The sequence below is a fragment of the Lissotriton vulgaris genome, chromosome 3_1 (genome assembly GCF_964263255.1).
Source record: "Lissotriton vulgaris chromosome 3_1, aLisVul1.2, whole genome shotgun sequence".
NCBI lineage: Eukaryota > Metazoa > Chordata > Amphibia > Caudata > Salamandridae > Lissotriton > Lissotriton vulgaris.
Window position 1 is genome coordinate 159,021,464 of NC_141689.1, and position 16,510 is coordinate 159,037,973.

The 16,510-nt window shown below is 48.0% G+C and overlaps 1 protein-coding gene across 1 annotated transcript in view; it reads left to right on the forward strand.

The window, feature by feature from the left end:
* The window catches only part of FANCG (FA complementation group G), a 228,741-nt gene extending 221,193 nt beyond the window's left edge, over positions 1-7,548 (forward strand). Inside the window, exons 13-14 of the mRNA XM_086962889.1 lie at positions 4,971-5,100; positions 6,993-7,548. Of these exons, the coding sequence (XP_086819015.1) occupies positions 4,971-5,100; positions 6,993-7,101 (239 nt within the window). The 3' untranslated portion in view covers positions 7,102-7,548. The remainder of the gene's footprint in view (positions 1-4,970; positions 5,101-6,992) is intronic.
* The last annotated feature ends 8,962 nt before the right edge of the window (positions 7,549-16,510 follow it).

Consider the following 16,510-nt stretch of genomic DNA (forward strand, 5'->3'; position numbering starts at 1 on the left):
AACACTGGGCTGTTCTTCTGGGCCGGCAAGCGTTCCTCCTGAGACTGGTAAACCAAGCAGTTCTGATCAGAGCGCAAAATTCAACATTGATGTTCTACATAGCCAAAAATGGAGGAACTTAACCCTTATCTCTCTCAGAAGAAGCTCAACTACTATGGAATTGGGCCAATTCTCACGAGATCCCATGGGACACCTGCCCGATCGTCAAAACAATCTGGTGCTTGCACCCAGTTGACAACCATCAGACTGCCTTGCATGTGAGCTACATCAAGATCAAGTTGATTTATATTTTCTGACAGACAAGTCAACCCATGATTGATCTCTTCACCTCTTTGTAGAACAAGAAATTAAAGTACTTCTGAAGCAGATTTTGGCATCCAGAGACCCTGCGCAATGCCCTTTTGATCAGTTGGTCCAGAATCTTTGTGTACTCCTTTCTTCCATTTCTCCTTGTCCCTAGGGTGTTGAAGAACACGAAGATGGATCTTTGCACTCTGATTTTAATGGCTCTGGCATGTCCACACCACTACTGTTACAACGAAATCCTGCAAATGTCTGTACGCTTCACTATTTCTCTGAAACTGCCCTCCAGACTCCTCTCCAGATGCCATGGAGACATAGTGCGCCAAGACCCAAAGTCGCTGAACCTGACCACGTGGTTCCTGACCACTTAGAGTGTGGCCACTGGGATGAACTGCAGGACTGCAGAGACATTCTAGCACAGGCATGTGTTCCATCATTTACAAAAACGTACAACTCTAAGTGGAAGCCTTTCTGGGTCTGATTTAAAAACAATTCTTTCATCCACTTCAAATGTAGCTATACTTGTTGGGTCCGGAAAAGAGTGGATTCCAATATTCTTCTGGTAGAGTCCATCTGGCTACAATATCAAGATTTAGAAGAACAAATCTATTGGCATCTGCGTTGTTCTTCCAACAGATCATAAAGCAATTTATGAAAGGACTTTTCAGACATGTCCACCTGTACATCGCCCTCCGGTTCCTTGGAAGCTCAATACTGTCCTCAGCCAGTTAATGCAGCCTCCCTTTGGACCAACGCACCCAGGCACATTTAAAGTTAATCTCATGGACAACAGCGCTTCTCCTAGCTACAATGTCAGCAAGGAGAGTAGGGGAAAAGCAAGCTTTGACCCTCCAGGAACCTTTCCTCTGGTTCACAAACGAAAAGGTAATTTTTACACTCAATTCCCAATTCATACCCAAGGATCCTACTGACTTTTCACTAAAATAACCTAGTCGTCCTGCAGCCTTTCCTCCCAGACCCATCTTCATCAGCAGAAAGGTCATTGCGTTCATTGGACTTACTTCAATTTCTCAGGTTCTACATCGACAGAACAAAAGACAAACGCTCATCAGATCAGATACACGTCTGATCTTGAAAGCCAAGAAAAGGATGACCCCTGTCCAAGCAGAGGACACATGCTGACTCTCAGCCTGCATTTCCTTCTGTCACTCCAAAGCCAAGCGTCCACTTCGGGAAGAATGAGGGTGTCCACCGCGGCACTGTGTGTGGGTGTGACTACACGAGAAATCTGCAGCCACCTGGAAGTGCAGGAACGCATTCACGAAGCACTACTGTCTTGACATGGACGAAGAAGCTGATGCAGAAGTGGGACAGGCAGACTTTGGTAACCTGTCTTGATAAAGGTAAGCCTGCTTCCCGCTTTTTATATATATTTTACAATGTAGACTGCGTACTATTCTGATTCAAGCATGTAAATATATGAAAGATCCATTGTTGGAGAAGGAATTAGTTACTTACCTTTAACTTCAGTTCTCTAACATTGAAAACCTACATATATTCATGTGCGAACTTCCCTCCATTCCGGTCATAGGTTTATTTATTATATACTTGTCACACTGTGTGAAATCGGAGCTATGGTGGCCTCGAGGGGGATTAGGATAACTTGCTTTTCCGCCGCATTGCCTGAAGTTCAGGTTGCTTCCAACAAGGTGGATGGACTTTAAACCAAACGCTGTTGTTTAGGCCTATTGCCATTTTAACTTTGTTTGCTGCTCTTTAAATGTACCAGGGATTCCCAGCCTGACTAAGGGGGATAATTTAAGCATGTGAATATATGAAAGATTTTCAAGAACTGGAGTTACGGGCGAATAACTCCTTTCTTGTGAATTACTGCATCAATAGCTGAACGCGTCTCTCAAAAACCGAGCTTGTAGTTCCACAGAGGTAAAAAGATTCATTTACTTGGCCCTGTGAGGAGATTCCTCATCGCCATTTCTTTGTTCTAGTTTCTGTGACATTAAGTGCTTTTTAATAGACTTCACCTTTTGGGCCTTAAAGTTATTCCGTTTTATAGTTGAAGGGGACTCCCTGAAGAATGTTTTTCCTGGGCAGCAAACAGGATCGTTCTTGTAGGAAACCTTCAGCCAGCAGGCCCTGGATCTGCCAGGTGGCAAGATGGGAGAGCTGCATAGTCGTTCAGCTATCAGAAGATTCTTGGTTTTATTGGGCATCGGTCCCACCAGCCAATAATGGACACGGTTATTCCTAGGACGTGTTCTTCCGCCGAATGTCTCCCTCTATTTTACAGTCACATCAGGTGCTAAACCTCAAGAAGCTTGGGATTAGGAACCCGCCCCACGCTCCCATTAGAGCCTATGTTTCCTTTATTAACCAGGGCAAGCCCCATTCCTCAGTCAGGCCAATCCAAGGCTCATTACTATCATTCAGTGCCTAGTTGAGTCCGATTTCCCATCCAGACCATGACAAAGCCCCACCCGCCATCAAGGGACCATGAACAGGAACAACCAGCACCCGACGATGACTTTCCCCCTTTGAGTCGAGGCCGACAGGATCCTCTGGGCTCGTTGGATCTTTTTTCTGGCCTGGTCAAGGTGGCTATTTTTCCATTGTGCCTTCTGGTCCCTAGAGATGACGCACGCAAGGTTGTCAGCTGTATGTCCAGGATATATGGTTGTGCTCCTTTGGGCACGAAGCTCTTCCTCTGACACCCAGATTGTGCACGGTCTGTTGTGTCTTCCAAGGAATTTAGAAGCCGGCACAACTCACACCGGGCTTGCGGCTCGCCACCACTGTCGCATCCATATTCAACTGCAGAATTGCCACTCAATAAGGAAATCAAAGACTGCACTTCCATGAGCAAGATCTTAAATAAAATATGATCCTCTCACCAACAAACCTGCTCATCGTGACACACATAGCTTCTGTCGCTCTGTAAGTATTGTGTCAGAGTCTTGTGTCGCAGAGATGTTTTTTTTTATTACCATATCGGAAGCCTTTCTTCCCCTGCTTTACAATTTTTTTAATCGAAAGGAAATCTCTAGCCTTGAAAATTATACAAATACAGTGAAAAACTGACTTCTCATATTTAAGAATTTCTGAAGCTGCACTTCCACATAAAGCTCTGCAGGGTCAACCAGGCAGCGTGTTTTTGAATGGAAAAGCAATCTAAGAAACTCATCGGCCAGACTCATCCTCGACCTCCCCAGACATACCCATATCACATCCCATCTCAAGAAGCTACACTGGCTCCCGATCCAGAAGAGATGCCAGTTCAAGATGCTGACCCAGGCATACAGAGCCCTGCACAACGAAGGACCACATACATCAACAAACGCATGACCTTCCACCAACCGACCAGACACCTACGATCCTCCTCCCTCTTCCTCGCAGACACCCCCCGGATCTGCCGAGGCAACAGCAGAGGACGCTCCTTCTCACACCTGGCAGCCAAAGCTTGGAACGACTGTCCCCTGCAGCTCAGGACCGCCCCATCGCTGTTTGGATTCAGGAAAGGACTCTAGACCTGGCTGGTTGAATTAACATATCAGCTCGAAGGAGCCTTGAGAACGTCACGGGTGATTTGTCACGCTTTATAAATCCTGATTGATTGATTGATTGCAGGATCTGCCATAACTGACTACCTGGGCAACTGCGCCATCTCTGACACTTTTTGTAGTTTATGGCATCCTGCAAAGAAGCTTTTTAATCCAATCTTTACATTTCTTTTGGAAGTCCAATTGGGATATTCAGTCTTCATGAATCAGTAAACATATCTATGATAGGCAAGTGGTATTACAGGTATGAAACTGTGTTTCTTGCTTGTTTTTGGTTGTGTGAGAATGCCTGTTGCAAAATACCAAGACTAGAGCAATGGAGTTACTGGAGTGTCTTGCACAGGGAAGTTGAGTTCCAGCTGGGAGCTTCCAGGCAGTAATGCCTGGTCAGAAGATGGCAGCTGTAATGAATAACTTGGTAGCGAGGCCCTTGACTTCTGTGAGATGAGATGGGCCTACTCGATTCTGATTCTGAGAGGTGTCCTCAATGCAGAGCCTGTGTTCGAGGTGTGTTTCATAAAATCAATAAACGCCGGTTACAGAAAACCAGCAGCTCTGTCTGTGTGACTGACATCTTTTGGTCCCGTCTCTGAAGTATAAAAGAGCTGTGTTTGTATTCAGGGCACAAAGTTGCACAGTGCTTAGGTACAGGTCGATTAGTAAATCCACTGCTGTAAGGCCTAAATGTGAAATTAAGGAATCTCCCTAATTACACCGGCATAATTACAATTTCACCAAGATCTAGTGGTAGTTTTTGTCGACAAATGCATAGCAATGGATGATCGTGCATTAGGTGTTTCTTTGCAGTATATGGTCCTGAGGATTTGGCATGTTACATACATGACCTCAATGTGCCTTGGTGCAGGTTCCTGCACTAGTCACTTGAGGGAGCTGTTTCCACATAACAGCAGTGGAGCTAGTTTAAGAGCACAAGTAGCAAAAGAGTCAACACTTGCCTAAACAAATCAAGCCCACAATGTCAAAGATGAAGGAACACTAAAGAGAACACCCATGCTGGAAAACGTTTGGTAAAGATAATTTCCTTTTGTTATGAGAGTGCTGAACGTTTCTGCTATGCTTATTGCACACATTTCAGCCATCGATTGTAACACGTTTCGTTCTACTTTGTAGGTCACCGGGAAGCTATGTCTTGTCTGATAAATGTTTTATGGAAACTGAAAAGGAAACCAGAAGCTGCAAGTTACTGGCAGAAGTTTCAAAGCACTCCAGAGACAGCTGTGCAGACAGAGGCTGTCATGAGGTATGCTGCCTAATATATATAGGCTATGGCATTTAACACTGAATACCTAAAAGAAATGTTTACAATACAATAGAATTGTTGCTAGACTGCTTAATGGGCAATCATTTACAAATCTTTTTTTACCGTGGATGATATTTGATCAACCCATATATTTTCGATCAAAGAAAATCTGAGGGATCAAATTATGAGCTGACCGTTGACCGCTGGAACGAAGCGGGGATTGGAAGGTCATGAGTTAGAATGTCTGCAAGGCCGATTCATCTTTCCTTTCTCACGAATAGAGGTAATTTAAGTAATAGTAACGTCTGTTATTTACATTCAAAAGTCTGTCCAAATCGGTAAGGGGATTTAAAAAAGGATTACAATTTTGAGGGTCATCCCTTCTAAATTGTTGCTCATACCCTGATGTATCAGTGGTGCGCAACTATAATTCTGGGCAGAAACCATCGACAAGTGATTGACTGCGAAGTTGGCGTGGTAACTTATCTGCACATTGGGAAACAAGTTTAGGATGTTCTAGACAATGGTAAAGGTGACCACTAACAACTCTCACTGAAACTTTTCAAAAAGAAAAATTATTTTCTTTTTAAAGTAGCCCCATTTACTTTACGAAAATCAACCTGCTTTAAGAAAAGAAAAGATTTCTTTTTTTGAAAAGCAGTCAGATGAATGATGTACAATTTCTTATTTTTACAAAAATCTATCTATTAGTATGTAAGTCGTTTACAAAACAAATTGCTGTTTGCAAACAATTGGTGCACAGTTTACAACTACTTTTGGGACCAAGGGCCCAATTTATATCTTGGTATTATGGATATTCCGTCGCAATGGCAATGTAGAATCTATACCGCCAACACTGTGGTACGCCCGCCAAAATAAGATGCAGGTGAATCTTAGGTTTAATCGCAATGCAGACTACTCCATCTCCTCTGTGATTAGGCCCCTCCAACAGCCCAGCGGAGTACGGGCCATCGGAGGCAGACTTCTAATTTCGCCCACCTAATTTAGATGGGCGGAATAAGAGGTCGGTTTCCACTGGCTCTCACTGCCAGGAAAACTGTGGCGGTAAGTAGCTGTGAAAACTGCAAAATGCTCCCCTCATCGTGGGAAAGGACTCCCATGGCAAAGGAAGCCTTTTATTTTTTATTTTCAAAAAGGAAATCCAGCTTTGGGATTTTCTTTTTGAAAAGAAAAAAAAGAAACCGAAAGTGTGTTGTACTTCTCCATCATGTTGGCGGAGCCGTATGACACACTTTCAGTGCGTTGATAGGCACTCCTGTGACAGGGGTTCCTGTCAATGTAAGAGCTATCCACTGGGGCAAAAGACATCGCTAAATTTATAGTAAACGAGACATTTATGAGTCTTGTAATTGTGCTAGCTAAGCGTAGGATTGTGTATTGGATACGGGATCCCTCTCCCCTCAGATTCGTGATGTGGATTCAGGATCTGGCCATGCGTTGTAAGACGGAAAAAATATTTATAAGACTGGTACATAAATATAAAGCCCATTGAAAGAAGTGCTATGTAATAAACTGATTATATGGCATCTAGGCAGATTGTAATTCTAATATGATCTGTCTCGCTGATCATGGCTGAGAAATCATGGCGTAGAAGTTACACAACTCCCACATACATATGGCACAATATAATAAGGCTTATGGCCTATATGTTGTATTTTGCATTTCATGGTTCAGGTGTTTGGTGAAAATGGTGGTAGAGTATTTTCTTGTGATCATAGCCCAGTTCCCAGCATCTGTTGTTCTGTATTCGTATATGTTTCGCCATGCACGTGTGTGCCTGTGCAAAAAAATACTAATGAAACCGCTAGGCTCTTATTCCTTTCCATTAAAAATGGCTCCCTTTATTTGACATGTTTTTTTCTCTTTTACAGATTCCTTCCACTTTACTTAGTTCCACATCTGAAGGAGAACATTCCCCAAGAAGAAAGAGTGAAAACGGAAATACAGGTCTATCTCCAGACAAGCACCGAGGACTCCTAGTTTTGATTGACTTGGCGTCGCTTCCAAAATCCTTTCACAAACCTTCATCACTCCTAATATGACTTTCCTCCTGTCACATTCTCCTAAACAAACTTAAGACGTCACTTCATTAGTGACTATTACCATTTTCGTCCTAGCGGTGCAGACTGGCCTCTGCAAAGAACAATATTATTTTCGCATTAGAGCTACAGATCCCTCCTTCTTCTCCAAACCAGAGACCCACTTTTCTCTTTAACTCTAGACATTTTACTTCAAAATATCAGAACGTCTTCTCTCTGTGATATGTCTTCTGTTCATCTGTAAGTTATTTGCTGTAAATCTCAAGGCCCATTATTGATACAAAATGTTTATGTATCTTAAATATAAGAGAAGGGTATTTTATTGTATATTTTCTGTTTTAAATAGACATATATTTTCTTACTGTATTAAAGTTCAGTTTGTCTTAAATTCCAGACTATGCCTTGGCCCCGCTCTGAGGTCCTGTTAAGCAAACAGAATAGTGAGAGCTGGCAGATCCACTGGCTGCCCGCAGTTTCAGTGACTTCCCTCTTTCACCCACTTCCCGTTTGTAGAGGGTGATCGATTTCCCAGAGAAGGTGTTTCCCATTTTTTTTATACAAATCACTTTACTGGTTTTCATCACAATTACATTGATCCGTTTGCCTTATAAATTCGAATTGCATTTTCTGACCTAATGCATTTGGCCACAATTCTGAATTCAGGTATCAACTAAGTATTAAAATAAAAAACTCCTCCATCGTGAGATACTTGAACTTGTGAAAAAGCATTTGGGAATTTAAATCGTAATTTAAATATCTTTTAGACACTTTCCACTCATATATCACAAGTTCAGATCAACTAAGCACCTTGGTTGATGCTCAGCAGACAAGATTAACTTAGATACAATGTGTAAAGTGTATATGTTATGTTATGTTATGTTAATTTCGATTTATATAACGCCAAATCACCGACAAGTCTCTTAGCGCTTGCTTTGGGAACCCGTCCTGGCTTTCCCTGCGAGATAACCCCTACTGGGCATCCCCAAGGAGAAGACCAGGCATCCCATCGCAGTGGGCCGTAGTGGAGATTAAGCAAGCTATTGCCCAGAGTTGCAGAGTGTGAACCCATGATTCGAGTAGGCACCGAGGTGAGAATTATCGAGTCTGTGGACATTTTTTAGCTCAAGACCCTGCCGCGTCGGGAATTGAACCCTGGTCCCGGGTCTGACCTCTGCATCAGGGTCTGCCTCCTCTAACCAGTGAGCCACACTTCTCCACTCTTGGAGCCGTACTAAAACCATAATAAAGTCGCCTTTTCTGTGTGGTCACTCCAGATTTTTTTTACCTTTTGCTGGACCCTATTTGTTTGCTGGCTCTAGACATCCGTGCACTTTACTCTTGCTTCCATGGATAAAGTGCTTGTGCTCATCCTTTTTTTTTTTTTTTTAAACCTTTATTTGGAGACAAGCAGGTACAAGGGGTGTGTACATTCAAAACATACAGTCACAATCAGCCATTACAGTGGTACGTCAGTGCCTAGAAAGCATACAAAAAATAAATAAATAAGGAAACACAAGGAAGTACAGGGCAGGGCATCAGTCAATACAAGGAGCACCAACGAGATGTGCAAGAGATATTAAAATACAATGATCCAGCATGGGCAGGCGAGCCAAGAAAACAATGCAATATGAATACAGTACATTAGCGGAGAACACATGAGCCAGAGGGGACACAAGTATGAGGAGCACTGGATAGAAGGGTGCCGCATAGGGATACAATCTGGATTCCCGTTAAACTACCTGTCCGAAGGGAGACTCCCACCCCCTTATAGCTCGCAGGAAGAGGAGACAGTCAGCCCCCCCCCCGATATCGAAAGAACAGCAGGAGTCGTGTAAAATCCCAGCCCATCACGTTGTCATCAGCCTATCCCCTCACGGTCCTCAAGTTCAGAATCAGAGTCCCGCGCCGCCCTGGTCAGGAGGTACACCTGAAGCGGACTCCAAAAATCCTTTGGTCTGCATCGAACAGGCATCAAGTCAGAATAGATGTTATACTGATCCTGACAGTAAATGAGGTCAGTCACCCAGTCTTGAAAGCGCGGCACCCTACCACGACCCCAGCAACAAGCAACCCTACGCTTAGCCAACAACAAGGCCACGTCAACAAATCTACGGTGAGGGGCAGGTACGTCCTTAGAAAAACCAAGTAACATCACCAAGGGGTCAAACGCCACCCCACCCTCCGCCATAACCTGCAGGGCTTCATGAACCTGGGTCCAATATTCCGCAACCCCCGCACAGCTCCAAGCCACATGCAAAAAATCAGCGCCTTCCGCACGACATCTAGCACACCTATCATCCTCCGCCAAATGAAACCGCAGTTTCCTCGCCGGGGTATAGTAGTACCTCTGAACAAACTTATAATGGATAATTTTAAGGCGACAACTAGAAGAGACATTGGCCGTGAGCCCGCAACAGTATTTCCACTGCTCGTCTGTGATAGGAGCACCCAATTCGGCAACCCACTGCTCGCGCACCCGATTGGTCGGGACCGATCGCTGTCGGCGAATAGCCCCGTATAACTTCGACACCAGGTGTCGCCCATCTGAAACCAGCAGCACATGGAGGGGGAGGGTTACCCCCGGCTCCGAAGGGTAGTCCGGTAACAGAGCACGCATGCCCTGCCGCAGGCGGACAAAGTAGAACAGGTCTAGAGGGGAGCAAGCAGCCGAACCGAAGAAATGAGCCTGCGTTCGGAAGGCACCTTCATGAAACAAGTCGCCCCACGTGAGGATACCCAGCCGCTTGCACATTCGCTGAAACCCCGTCTCCAACAACAGCGACAGATCCGGGTGATAAGCCAGAGGCAAGGCCGGCGAGTAGAGAAAGGAAACGTCTAGCAAATGAGCCATCCGCTTCCAAGCATCCACCGTGCATGTCACCGTCGTGCGGGGCGTTTCCACATCTGACACCTTGCCCAAAACCATCCCCTCCAGTGGGAGCGGGTGGGCGACCCAATGCTCAGCAGCAATCTGGGGCATGAATGGCGTGGGGCGCATCCAATGATAGGCATAATGCGCCTGAGCGCTGAGATAATAGAGTTCAAAATCAGGGACGTCGAAACCGCCATCAGCGTAAGGCAACGTAAGGGTAGCCCAGGCCACCCGCGGCTGCTTGCCCCCCCAGAACAATCGCAGAAGCTCAGAGCGAAGTCTACGAAAGAAATAAGCACCAGGATGATATGGGAGGTTTTGAAAAAGATAAAGAAAGCGGGGCAGAACCACCATCTTGATAAGAGACGCCCTGCCGGCCATGGAGAGAGGTAAAGACATCCATCTAGTGACATCATCCGCCAGTTTAGTAATGGCCACACCATAGTTGAGCCGAACCGCGTCTCCCCTATCCAAGGACACAACAATACCGAGATACCGCAACTCCGAGTCACACCATTCCAAAGGGTAGTCAAGGGGAAACCTGGCCACCGCAGCCGTAAGGGGGAAAAATTGAGATTTCCGCCAGTTGATATGAACCCCGGATACACCTCCAAAAGCGACCAGCTCCCGCAGGAGCGAATTAAGGTTGTTCTCAGGGTCCTTGACATAGAGTGTGACGTCATCGGCGTACAAAGAAATGCCGACCTGCCGCTGAAGACAATTAAAGGCGCTCTGCTGATGAAACTGACGTATCCTGCAGGCTAACGGCTCAATGGCGATAGCAAACAAGAGGGGTGAGAGGGGGCAGCCCTGTCGGGTCCCTCTCGTGAGAGGGAACGAGGGGGACAGCACCCCATTCACTACTACCCTCGCCATCGGATCAGTATATAAAAGCTTAACCCAAGAGATGAAAATCCTGGGGAACCCCATCCGACAAAGAACATCAATAAGGTAGCCCCACTCGACAGAGTCAAACGCCTTAGTGGCATCAAGAAAGATAGCGGCAACCGGGACAGTGGGATCGATGGTCGACACAAGCGAAAACAAAGTGCGAAGATTGTGAGAGGTGGCGCGACCGGGCACAAATCCCGACTGATCCGGCAACACGATAACGGGCATGAGTTCGGCTAATCTCACCGCCAAGACCTTCGCGAGAATTTTTACATCGCAGTTGAGCAATGAGAGGGGCCTGTAGGAGCCCACATCCAGTGGATCCTTACCCGGCTTGAGCAGCGACGTGATGGCGACCTCCCGCATGGAGCCCGGTAGACGTCCCTCCTCCAGAGACTCCTCGAACACCTCACGGAGCACAGGGGCCATGATGTCAATATAACACTTATAAAATTCAGCCGGAAGGCCATCCAGCCCGGCGGCCTTCCCATTAGAAAGAGACATGATGGCATTCCTGACCTCCTCCACCTCCAGGGGCCTGCCTAAGAACTCCCGATGACCATCCGATAGCCAACAAAGCGCCAACTCATCGAGGAATCCACCGTATCGAGTCTCACCCGTCTGCTGTGTCGTGTAAAGGTGTGCATAGTGTTCAATAAAAGTGCGCTGAATCTCCGAAGTGTCTCGACAACGAGTGCCATCCGGAGACACCAATTCCAACACGTCCGACCCATGCCTAGGATGTCTAGTAAGAGCAGCGAGGACCTTACCGGGCCGCTCCCCTTCGCAGTATCGCCTCGCCGTCCAGTATTTCCCCCTGTGCTTAGCCTCACGAGCAGCCTCCTCCTCATACTCGGAGAGCTTAGTGCGGAATTGTGCCAAAAGATCGGGGTCCGAAGTCACCTGCATCCTGCGCTCCAAGTCTCGCAAGTCAGCCTCCAGCCTCTCGAGGGTCCGAACGATCAGACGGAGTACGCCACAGCTTTTAGAAATAGTGACACCCCGGATCGTGACCTTGAATGCCTCCCAAATGACCTCAATGCTCTCCACAGAGCCCTTGTTTCTAGGGAAGAACGCCTCCACCTCCACACCGAGTTCCTCCTTGAACACCGGGTCAAGCAAAGCACTCGGAAACAAACGCCAAGGCGGGCGCGGCCTGTGCAACCCGGGGACGGACAAATCAACCTTCACCGGACAGTGGTCTGAATACGTCCTAGCTAAATGTGTGGCCCCCCTCATGCCAGCCACCAACCCTCTAGAGAGAAAGACATAGTCCAGTCTTGCCCATGACCGAGCATGTGTGGTGTAATGGGTGCCCTCCCTAGTGGCAGGGTGGGTGTACCTCCAACTGTCAACCATCCCAGCCTCCTCCACTATCCCCCGCAGCACATCCCTAGCCTGTACATTGTACTGAGGGCTACCCTCAGATCTGTCCAACTGGGCCTGAAATGCAAAATTGAAGTCACCCCCCCACACAATGTGAGTAGCATCCACAGCAAGAACATGACCCCACAGAGTGACGAAAAAGATTGGCGTATCAACATTGGGAGCATAGCAATTAACAAACAGTATAGTGGTCTGCCCAAGCCGTCCCCACAGCAGCACATAGCGCCCCTCAGGGTCCCCCATAGATCCAAGTTCCTGAAATGCAAGCGACCTCTTAACAAGGGTGACAACCCCTCGAGCATAAGAAGAGTATGAAGCAAACCCCCTGGCCGCAGCCCACCTTCCGCCGAAAGTGGGGGAGGGAGCGGGGCGCAGATGCGTCTCCTGGAGAAAAGCAACATGAATAGCATGCCTGTCCAAATACTGTATCACATTGCGACACTTCCTGGCATCGTTAAGGCCCCGTACATTCCAGGACAAAATTGAGATCTGATCTACAACAGCAGTTGACATCACTTAACGTAAGGGCCCCACAGGACCCTATAACCAAATACAGGGCATCCAACTTCCAGCAACAGCCAACGATAGGTCCACGCCCCAAGGCACGGGACGACCTCCACATACACTCCATACACTTCCCAGTCATCTCCAAAACAACCAAACAAGAACACAACAACTCCCCCCCCAATCGACCCATCCATGCAGCAAGCACTCAGGACAGACTACGCGCCACACGCCGCCAAGCCATTCCACACGACCCACAACTCGCACACGTGCTACGCACGCAGAATGCGCCCCGGCACGTGGCAGCCCAAAATGGCGGCCAGCGCACTCGGGCCCAGAATGGACGAGAGCTCGGATCCCAGAACCCGTCCCGTAAGATAGGAAAGTGGAACAGCCCGGATAGCGGGCGCAGCGAGATTTCCATGCACTCAAACAACAGTGGCAGCTACCAAAGCGAACCAAAAGTCCCAGGCAAACAGACATGGATAGCGACAACCCCCCCCCATCCACCCACCTGACACCACCCCAACTATCAGGCCGCATACACCCCCCCCCCCATCCCTCAGCACACATCCAGTCAACCAACATAGGACTAGAATCCAAACAAAAGGTAAACATGGGGCACACCCTCCGGGGAACCTTCCAGAGGTGCACGACGCCACTCCCTCACGCCACGCCAGTGTCCGCGCCAACGAGTATCAGGCGGCCCCAGGCGCTGCGCGGGGGGGTGGGTGCCCAGAGCGCGACATCCCAGAACACCACCCTGCGGTGCCATCCCAACCCCACGTAGACAGCAAAAAAAAAAGCACCCACTCATCGTAATACAGGCACAACCCACGCATCAGCAAAAAACGGACAATAGCTAGGCCGCAAATACTGAGAAGGCAGCCAACAGGTCTCAATACAAAAGTCACACGTCCACAATACTACAAGATCCGGAAAAAAGATAGACAAAGTCCAAAGCCACCAGAATCAGGCGACCTCCTCCTCAGCAGCCGATTGTTCACCCTCCGGATCCCGATCGTCACCACGATCCGCAGCAGCGCGCTCGCGCTGGAGGCGCTTCGCAAAGTCCTCAGCGTGCTGTGGGTTGGTGAAAAAATGTTGTTTAGCCTGATGCGTCACTCTAAGTTTAGCCGGATAAAGCAAGGCGTAGTCCACTTGAAGGCCCCGAAGCTTCCTTTTCACCCCCAAAAACTTCCGACGCTGGTCCTGCACCATCGGAGTGAAGTCGGGGTACATGGTGAAAGACACCCCTTCGAAGGAGAGAGCCCTGTTAGTGCGGGCAGCCTGAAGAGCAGCGTCTCGATCAAGATAATTCAAGAGGCGCGCAATGATGGGACGCGGTGCAGCCCCAGAGGCCGGACGAGGTCCCAACGTCCGATGCGCTCTCTCGACGATGAACTGGGACGAGAAAACTTCCGTCCCAATGGCGCCCACCAGTAGCCTCTCCACATAAGTCTCCATTTTGCCCACATTCGTGGACTCCGGCACACCTACTATGCGCACGTTGTTGCGCCTACTCCTCGCCTCCAACTCCTCGTTCTTGGCGGCAATAACACGCAAGACATTGTCCATTCTCGCCAGCTGGGTGGTATGGGTGGCCGCCGTGTCATCCTGGTCCGAAATGCGCTGTTCTGCCGCCGTCAAGCGCTCCTCATGCACGTCCAATTTCTGGACGACCGCATCCATGCGCGACGATATCTTGTCCACTTTGTCCACTATAGTGGCGAACCCCTGCCTCATCTCTTGCATCATTTGGGCAAAGTCCGGCGGAGGTGGGTGCGGGACACTCTCAGCGACATTCGGGGGGGGGGACCGCGAAGCCCCAGCTTCCTGGAGCGAACGCGTCCCACGTCTGGCCCCTCCAGAGTCAAAGGACAGTTTGGACTGTTTAGTGTCCGGCTTCCCCATAACGGTGGTACAGAAGGGAAACGAGGCAAATGGGAATCAGGATACAGTTCGGCCAAGGGACCCGGCCAAGCAGTAAGCAGCTCGAATCGTGGGGGCACGAGCAGGCCAGCACGCCCCGCCACTCCCACCGATGAGTAAAGGCCGTCGCCGTTCCCAGCCCAAGGAGGGCAAACCCTCAAAATCCAAGTGTTAAATCCGTTGTACCTCCGCGGGTGATGGTATCTGGGCTGGCAGATGGGAGAGCCGAGAGATAAGTCCGACAGCAGGGGAGAGCCAAGCGTCTCGCCCGGCCAGCGATCGAGCCTGGCGGAGAAGGGCGGAGCTAGGCCTACACCCCACGTGCAGAGCCCCGGACTGGCATGAACAGTGACGCCGGGCAAGAGGGCAGCAGACTTCCAGAGCGCGAGTCGGAGAAACTTTTGGGCCCTCGTAGCTTCGGCCAGCACCCTCCGAATGGCTTAGGAGTTGGACCGTGGGTGGACAGCCGATATCCCAACCGAGCCGTGGGGTCAGTTCAGGGCGCAGCGATGGTAATCAGGATACCTAGGCGGATAATAGCTCCGGGCAGCGGGAGCCTCACGACAGTGCGGCCATTCCGCAGTGCGCCCTCTAGCGCCCCCTTGCTTGTGCTCATCCTTACAACATGCTAAAATTTGCAAACTTCTAATGGGCATATTTAACTTATATACAAGTCCCAAGTTTACCCAGGGCCTGAAAGTTAAATGTCACCTAAGGACTGCAACAATCACTGTGCCATCCACTACAGTGGCAGTGCAAACATGAGGCTGCCTAACATTAGTTGCGTTGCTATGCAGTTTTAAACTGCAAATTTGATTTGTCAAAATAATCCCTTTTGACTGGCCAAAACCTTCCTTTTAAATATTTACAAGTCACCCATAGGTAGGTCTTATTGCCCATAAGGTAGGATGCATGGTATTTAAATGTAAGGTATTTAAGGGTTTAACGGTTAACTTGTCCCTACAGTGACTAGCACCTCAAAACTATTTTTACTGTAGCAAGGCATAAGAACACACTAGGATGCAATATTAAATACTAACGCTGTATCTCTGGAATGGGACCATCTAGAAAAATAATTGAACAACTAATTTTAATAATCATTAAATATCCAATTCAATGGTGGAGTCAGATTTGTTATAAATATTAAGGAAAAGTAACATTTAGAAAGTTCCCTTTTTGCTGCCTGAAGTCCCTAGATGCTAATTTACATTCTGTCAGCCAGTAATTAGCATTTGTATAGGTTTGAATGGGTGTGAAAATCCTCCCAGGGCACACAATAGGCTGATGTGAATGGGAAGAGATGTCCTCTACAACCTGACAGAATATGCCTGGTGGGCTGTGAGCATCTTTTTTACATTAAAGTGTAAAATCCTGCCTGAATGTCAAATTCTCCTTGACAGGACGGCTGGGGTTTTTCATATAACACAGCTTCTCCTGTCACCAGCAAATGTTAGATGACACCTGGACAGGGCCATCCCTTTGTTCGCAAACTCCAATCACAGTTGGCTTCTTTTTGATATTACAGTGTCAAAGACTGCTTCACAGGTCTGCTGGGCAAGGCGGGAAAAGATACCAAAGCAATTTTTGTGTATCTACTCTTTAGTTGCTTAAACCCCTACTTTTTGGTCTACCAGACTTCTGTCTCTGGGTTTAATGGGGGTCCAGTCACTGCTTCAAACTGGATTTAGTGTTAGATGTGGGAGGACAATCGAATTACAATAGTATACTTCCTACACACATCCCGAGCCCTCAGAGGTCAAGTTTA